Source organism: Spea bombifrons, chromosome 3 (genome assembly GCF_027358695.1).
Source record: "Spea bombifrons isolate aSpeBom1 chromosome 3, aSpeBom1.2.pri, whole genome shotgun sequence".
In the NCBI taxonomy this organism is placed as follows: Eukaryota; Metazoa; Chordata; class Amphibia; order Anura; family Pelobatidae; genus Spea; species Spea bombifrons.
The window spans coordinates 21,850,497-21,858,753 of record NC_071089.1 but is presented as its reverse complement, the minus strand read 5'-3'; the positions used below and the strand labels follow the sequence as shown (position 1 = coordinate 21,858,753).

The window sequence follows — 8,257 nt, the reverse complement described above, 5'->3', positions numbered from 1 at the left end:
CCAAAGGCTTCCATCTGGATCAAGCACTCGGCGCAGGAGGAGTTTGACCGCTATCCCATTGTACAGCACTACAGAATATGATAGCGCGATAAAAAACAATAAATAAAATATTCAGGATGTCCTCGCTTTCTATTGTACCCAGTATGTACATACAATGCTTATATGGGAATATAACAGATACCCAGAGATCAGATTGACCTGTTAGCTTGTATTGTATGCTCACATACATAGGACAGGGCCTAATATTAACCAATTCTATAATGGGTTAAAAACTGCTCCCCTGGATCTGGATCCGGATCCAGACTGGAACAGTGATTTATTTTTTCTCACCTTCTATTCTTAGTCAACTTATCTACATTCCCGGTTATATCTCACAAAACAAAGACGAGGGTCAACTGCCAGGATTTTGAAAGATCCGGCACATGAAATAGTTAAATAAAATCATTATCAGGAGATGATTTGGCGATATAGAAGTCATTTCAAGACAATATTAAGTCGATAAGTTGAACAGTTTTGGTAGTGGTTGATACAGTAAGGAAAGGTAATGAGATATGTACAAAGCTATCCTGAATCTAAAACGAGACCAAGGACTGACTAAGGTCTCTACACCAGGATAAACGTGGGGCCCAACGGTTTGTATCTGAGGTTGGAACCTGTGAGACGAGGGGCCAGTTTTACTTAGATGGCAAAGACTTGGTTGGCAAGTTCTCAGCGGGCGCAATTAGCCCAAGGACACGTCGCGGGGGCATTAGTAACTGGTACATGTGAGTGCATGCCATTTAGGAGCACATGTTCTAGACATATTATCAGAGACAGCTTTGTTACAAGGTATACCGAAACCTCCCAAATCTCCTTATTCTATGTGCACCACACGCATGCATGCATGCATGCAATACATGTTAATACATGTGAGTATTAAAAATATCTTATACACAAAAGGGTAAGTCCACGAGCGTGTTAATAATTAAATATATCTATTATTCACATACAACTATTTGCTTTGATATCTTCATTTGATTTTATACAACAACAACAAAAAACCGCCTATTTCTCTGGCTAACAGACACCAAAGCCTCTCCTTCCTAGATGTTCGATGCTGCCGAATTCGATTAACACTGTCTGTGTATGGCGTTCCAATCTTGCGGGATGGCGGCTCAGCCTCCTCCTAAACCGTGGGAGACCCGGCGCGTTATGGGTGGTCTCCCCGCCACCTCATATCAGTGAGTGTACATACAGCGAGGAGCGTTGTGGCGGGGGTTGTGAGGAGAAATACGGGGCTGTGGGAATCCGGGGGGAGCCAGAGGTGTAATTCAGTAGGAAGTGTTTGAGGGTTGAAGTCCAAAGAGCTGCTCTGTGGCCTGCGGTAGATTTGCAGCGATGACAACAATCCTTTACCCTTTAAATGCGGTAGCAGGGCACAGTAAAGGCCTTCTCGGGCACCTACGCACATTTACCGTATTTAAACATTGGGTGATTGCCATGGTGCATTATTTTAACCTCATATGTCAGATGTATCTGCCGTGTACAGGAAGCCATAAGAATCCGGTGTAACTGCATTGATGGTTTTTGAGCCCCTGACAGGGCCGTCATTAGTAATCTTGGGGCCCCCCTGCCTTCTACCACTGCTTAAACCAACCCAATACTCAGAAAGGGGTGATCTGGGCCCCAATGACTCTGGTAGTGGGCAACAAGGGCCAATTAGTAGGCCCGTGACAGATCTAGGTGCCCAGCTTGCATGGGCCCCATATACAACTGCAGTTTTGGAAACATGCTATCAAAATGCATGATTTCAACTATAATAATGACGGTTTTGCCCATTCGCTCTTTAATATTTCTGTTATAAGTTGCCTCTTTGGCAGATCTGATGGTTGTAAAAACAAAAATCTTATGTTTAAACATAAAATATATTTCTTGTCTTCAAAAAAGCACATGTGTAAAAATCAGATAAAATGCCATTTGGACAGATCCCCACAAATCAGTCTAGAATTCAAGGACGGAAGTTGGTACTGCTGCCATATCCCTAGACTAATGTTTCTTCTCACCTTTTTTTTCTTGAATGTAGTTTATATGGCGTTCTTGGTGTCTTTAACATATTTATTAATAATGTCTGGTTTTTTTTTTGTTTTTGTTTTTTTTATCCAGTTCAGCTGATCTTAGAGCTAATGTCTTGACTAGACCAGGACAGCCAGCTCTCAGCAGAGTGCCTCCTCCGGTTTTACCCAGACCGACACAGCAGACCAGAAGCAGTACAATCAGTCCCTACCGGCCCGCATACAGCTCTTTCTCACCAGCCTTTGGAGGATCGTATGGCAGCTCATTTTATGGCAGCTACAGTCCGTATAGCTACGGGGGTGGCATGGGATTTAATCGCTTTCAGGCAGACGATGTGCCCCCTAGTAGGTTTGTCCGTCAAGCTGAAGAGAGCAGCAGGGGGGCTTTCCAGTCTATTGAAAGCATTGTCCACGCGTTTTCCTCTGTCAGTATGATGATGGATGCCACTTTCTCCGCAGTTTATAATAGTTTTCGAGCTGTTCTGGATGTAGCCAACCACTTTTCCAGAATGAAGGTACATTTCACAAATGTGTTTTCAGCTTTTGCACTAGTGAGAACAATCAGGTTCCTGTACAGGCGCCTGCAGAGGTTATTGGGTCTGCGGAAGAATTCCGAAACAGAAGACTTGTGGACCGAGAGTGCTGGGACTGTAGCCCTAAACAACTCCGAAAGGAATGCTAACAAGTCCTGGCCCATTTTCTTGTTCTTTGCTGTTATTCTCGGCGGCCCGTACCTTATTTGGAAACTTCTGTCTACGAGTAATGAAGAAGACGCTAATGGTAGGTAAATCAAAATCACAGCTGGGAGCAGTCATAACGCATACCAATAGAATGTTTTTGGTATTTGCCCCATATTTAGCACCTTGCATCAGAATTGCTCTGACACAGTCTGAGGCTTTATACTTATTTTATGTATCTGTTATGTATCTGCTCTGTGAAATCTTAAAATGACTTGATACAGTTGCTACAATTATACTTATTATACAAGGAGACTATATGTGATGTAGTAGCCTGTCTGTATTATTTACCACTGCTCTTCACCATTACTGACATGTTGCTGTATGTTACTGCTTGTTAACATGACCTTCTGAAGCACTAATGTGCAATGTGATCACAGTGACTTGTGCTTTTCTGGATTAAAGCCATGTAACAAGTTGCTTTCTCCTGTCACTGTCTATGGTTAATAGTTCTGTGAGCTACAAGAAGGATGCAAACCAAATAGCAATATGTTGCTTTTTCATATTAATAGTTTTTTTTTGTGTCTGTTCACCCTGTTTACTTTACCTCTACCTCTGATCTACAAATATGTGTACTAATCACAAGAGCAACTCAAAAAGCCCGAGTTGGCATATAGTCCCGGTATAGCCTCTAGGCAAAATGTTAAAGTTGAGAAAATGGGGAGGAGGAGGCCAACCACATTTCGATGTTTTACTCTTTATATTTTGTCGCTAATAAATAATATTTTTTAGCAAGAATATGGTTTAATACACATCAAGAGGAATAATGGTTTAACAGACAAGCTTGAGTCTTTATGTTGTAAATACCCCTTGTCATGAAGGGTTAACTGGGGTGCTGTATAAAGTGGTGTAGTACTGAAGAAAGCTGTCCTTTATGTCATATTGCCCCAATAGAAATCCTTTGGCTGCAGATCAGGGGGTAATAAATGGAAATAAAAACATGATTTGCTAAGAAAAAACTTGGTCTGAAAGATTTTGAATTTGCTTTACTGCTACACAGGGAAATACTCTGCAGAGCATTGTGGGACTAGGATATTTAGAGTAAAGGAACCCTCATATACCAAATTTAGTGAGGATAAGGTTTTTGCCATTATTCCTGGTTTATACCAGCATTTGCATAAACTTTGCAAAGCTTAATCTCCTTAACATAGGAATGCTGGATTTTACAGCTACTGCACAATGGTCTGCGATGGGCGATTATATACTGGTTAGCATAGGTAGTTTAAATTTAACGAAGCACATTGTCTCAATAGTGTAGATGACTTAATGAGCAGCTTTACTGAAGACATTAAATATTATTTCCAAATTATATTTATCCAGACCTCCTCTTGGCAGGATCCACGCCATCAAGGTTGCGATAATAAATCTGTTTGTTGCTTACACTGTTTAGAAAATATAAACTGGGCAAGTGGAGAAGATGATCATGTTGTGGGAAGAGCGGAATATGACTTTACTGCAGCTTCTGACGAAGAAATCTCGTTCCGTGCCGGAGATCTGCTGAATTTGGCTCCTAAAGGTATATTTATACTTCCACAGTCCAGTCCCTGAAAATGAAGATCGTTAGCTTGCGTTGACGGTACAAATCTTGTCTCTTCACAGTGTGTTTTTCAGAAGACGTACTTACGTCCGTCTTTCAAAACATCTTATTTGGAATGACCTTCTCTCTCCCTGACATGGCAGTATTTTATGTAGTTGCATCCATCTTATTTAAAATGAGCTATATTTTCCCCATGAATTTTAAATATAACAATTTTTCTAGCTCTCACTTTGTTTAACTTGCAAGGAAATTTACACCATATTCTGTGTGTCTAAATATTATTTATTTGTATGATTTGTTTTAAGCTTCGGACATGGATCACGTGGATCTGGTGTTTTAGGCTGAAGTATAATTGGATGAGCCAGCACCAGAAATGATCCGTGTTCTGGACATCATTGACATACAAGATCGTTCTTGCTACCCAGAGAAGCTTGCTTCGTTTCTTGGATTGATCCGGCCAATGTCACCCATTTGCAATCAGTTGTCATTTTCTACCGCTGCGTATTTTGCTTTCCTTTTTGCTGTCATTGAATGAATTTTTTTGAATTGCTTCTGTGCAACATGAAAAGTTAATCTTTTTTTTTTCCTCCTTCTTCTCAGAACAACAGCCCAAAATCAGAGGTTGGTTGCTGGGAAGTGTCGATGGACAGACAACCGGATTTGTTCCAGCAAATTACATAAAAATCCTGGGTAAAAGAAAAGGAAGAAAGTCTACAGAATTAGAAAAGCATGAAGAGTCGCAGGCTTTCCCAAGCAGCCCATCGGTACAAGGACCCATGGCAGTCGCCACTTTAGAAGAGCAAGAGGCAGCCCTGGAATCGGTCTTTGTGGAAACAAATAAGTCTTCATGTGACATTAACACAAGTGGATCACATGGGGAAGTATTTGATTTATAAACCTCTTCTCTGTCCACAGTCCTTAAATATTTCGTAAAAAATTAAAAATAGCTATTTGTGGCGAATCGATTATTTAGAGTCCTCTCCTGGTAAACTTGGCACCTAAACGAAGCCTGGGATGGGGATAAAGTATACCAACGGTATTTTGTGCTACTAGAGCTACTGGCAAATAGAAATATTTTGTTGTGTAAGGGCTTGATGTCAGTAGCAGGATGTAAGGCTGCCACATATTATATTCATGTTTCAAGTCTTCTGTTGCAGTGTATTGATCATTTTCTGCCTGTACTAAAAAGGTTGCGTTTAATGTTAAGTTGAGTTGAGGAAAGAAATGCAGGCCTCTTAGAAAATTGATTGGGAATGCAATGAAAATAGACACGGATCCAAATCACTAAATTCATGTTAACATCAGCGTGTCTTGAATGTCTCTGTTCAGTAACTCAAAATATAATAAACATCTGGATCACACGATCATTAGAAAATAAAAAGTGTTCGGACATTTTTTTTAGGATTTCCTAGACGGACATAATTGGCATTAATCATTTTGGAAAGGAGGTACTACGCTAAATATTTTTCACCTTAAATAGATAGAGAATATACGTGAGCTTCAAAAAGATAACCTAAAACTGTGATGCCAGTTGGCTGCTGGATGCACACATCCAGTTTAGAGCTCTTCTCCGGGCTCGTCAAATCGGTCCCTGAACATACTGAGCACTTCGTAGTGAAAATAGGTTTAGTTTAGTCTTCGTACAAAATGTTGTACGTACGGGAGTCCGGTAAAGTTCTGTACACAGCATTTCAAAGCGTGTCCTTTGCTCGGTAATGCACGTTACAAGACACTGGTTTGAATATGGAAATAAAAGGATTCTTATTAATACTGCGCTGTATTTTGGAAGGCAAAGTATTAAGCAGTGGAGGTTTGTAGACCTTTTGTTAGTTAAAATTCCTATATATGTTAAGAGCCTTTTTTTAATTAGCTTGAAAATATGACTCCATTCAATAAAACTGCAAACCTTTTCTCTGGAGAGAGATCCTTCCAATACGTAAAATATATATATTATATTTAATGTTTGACAATAAAATGACATAAGGGGATTGATTAGCTGCACACTTAGCTCTTTTCTTCTTTTATCTAAATTTGGTTGTTTTTACTGATAATATGGCAATATCTGTAAACATGAACCCTTCCGTGTGAGATGGTTTCACGTACATAACTCACTGGCACCTAAAGGGCTCTGTTTTTTTTTTCTACACACATGATGTGTTGATTCTTATTTATGAGGACAGAATGCTCTGACAAAGTTGTAATGTTTAGATAACTATGTTCTGTAAATTGTTAATTTATGCAATTTATCATAATGTACATTAAATGAGCAGCTTTTGTAAAGATTAAAATGTCTGTGTCTTCTCTGCGTGCCGTAACGTTTGACAATTGCTTTGCGGCGAAGGTCAAAGTTTATATAGTTAGATCATGACTTCTAAGAATTTCTATCACACTTGGTGTGTATTGTGCATAGCCCCGTTAAATGAAGAAGGCTTTAAGTTGGGCTACATTGGCCCAATATAATGTATAGTAAAGTCAAGGAAATGTGCAAACTTCCAATTTACGTGTCGACCCCCAGTATATAAAATATGTAATTCTTCCTTGTAATACATGTATACATACATACACTGTATATAACATGGAGGACAAGTCATTTTATTGGCTACACAGTTTTGAAATTTAGGATACTGGTAGCCCGATATAGGCTATATATTTATCGGCTTATTCGATGAAGACTGAGTTTGCAAGAGAGCTGCAGATTTGCTTCATTCAATTCACTTTACAGTAACGACCACCTCCAATGAGTGTCTGCTAATTACCAATATATGTACGTAATGCTACAGGAATAGAGTGAACGTCTCTACTACTAAAGGGGCAGTCTAATGTCATCCCCTGGAGGATGTATGTTACTTTGTGAGTACTTTAAATATCCAGTCTTCAAATAATAAAAAAAAAAAATCTGCAGCTTCAGAGATGCAGCAGAGCGACGTGCTTTAAGCAGCCTAAATGTGGCAGGAAACTGTTCCTGTTTAAATAAGTCGGAAGAATCTCCGCATGCATTTCCACGGGGGTCACACAGCTGTATTAAAGTGCATGTAACAGCTGGGGTGTCCATTTAAATTAGGTCTCCCCGTTGGTGGAAACCTTGACAATTCTGGTCGCCATAGAACTCCCTATTGAACTACTTCTACAGGTTGATTTCTTGTTTCCATGGCAACCGGATGACCGAATGGGATTTCCGAAAACAAAAATGTTGGACGGATTTTTGTTGAATATGAAAACGGAGATGGACCAATTTCTTTATATACGAAAATGTTTCCCACTGAGAATGAACACAAATTCCGCCTGTGCCCAAGTCTATTTCTGTAACTAAACTTCTGCTTGAAAAAACTACCCAGTTGAGACTCATTTACAAATCTACAGTTAATTCATTCATAAAAAAAAACAAAATGTCCGCTCGATGGACGCAGACAACAACCCGCTAGTGCTGGCACTTCCGCTGGAGCTTCTAACGCCGGCCTCCACCCGCTGCCCCCACCAGACACCAGCGAGTCAGAAGCACTGGTAAGTCGGGGGGGGCATAAGGCTTTTCTGGAGGCAGTGTGCCCCATAATATGCCCTTTAACCCCCTATATGCCAGAGTGGCATATAGGGGTATAAGGCATTTCTGGAGGCATTGTGGCATATAGGGGGTATAAGGCATTTCTGGAGGCAGAGTGGCATATAGGGGGTTAAAAGGCATTTCATGGGGCAGAGTGGCATATAGGGTGTTAAAAGGCATATCATGGGGCAGAGTGGCAGATAGGAGGGTATAAGGCATATCAGGGAGGCAGAATGGCAAGCCTGGAAGCAGATGTGCATAACTGGTTGGAAAATAAAAGGAAATAAAAACAAAAACATTTCTCTATCATAGCTTTATTAAATATGAAAAAATAGTTTACATGAATTAATATTTACTAGTAAAACTTTTTTCCTATAGGGTCATCTTATATTCA

General features: G+C 40.0%; 1 protein-coding gene across 1 annotated transcript; it reads left to right on the top strand.

The window, feature by feature from the left end:
* Window positions 1-1,117: 1,117 nt before the first annotated feature.
* On the top strand, window positions 1,118-5,706 carry PEX13 (peroxisomal biogenesis factor 13). Its single transcript, XM_053459039.1, has 4 exons — window positions 1,118-1,220; window positions 2,143-2,831; window positions 4,179-4,304; window positions 4,926-5,706. The coding sequence occupies exons 1-4, from the start codon at window positions 1,126-1,128 to the stop codon at window positions 5,219-5,221; spliced, it is 1,206 nt and encodes a 401-aa protein (XP_053315014.1). The 5' UTR covers window positions 1,118-1,125; the 3' UTR covers window positions 5,222-5,706.
* Window positions 5,707-8,257: the final 2,551 nt, after the last annotated feature.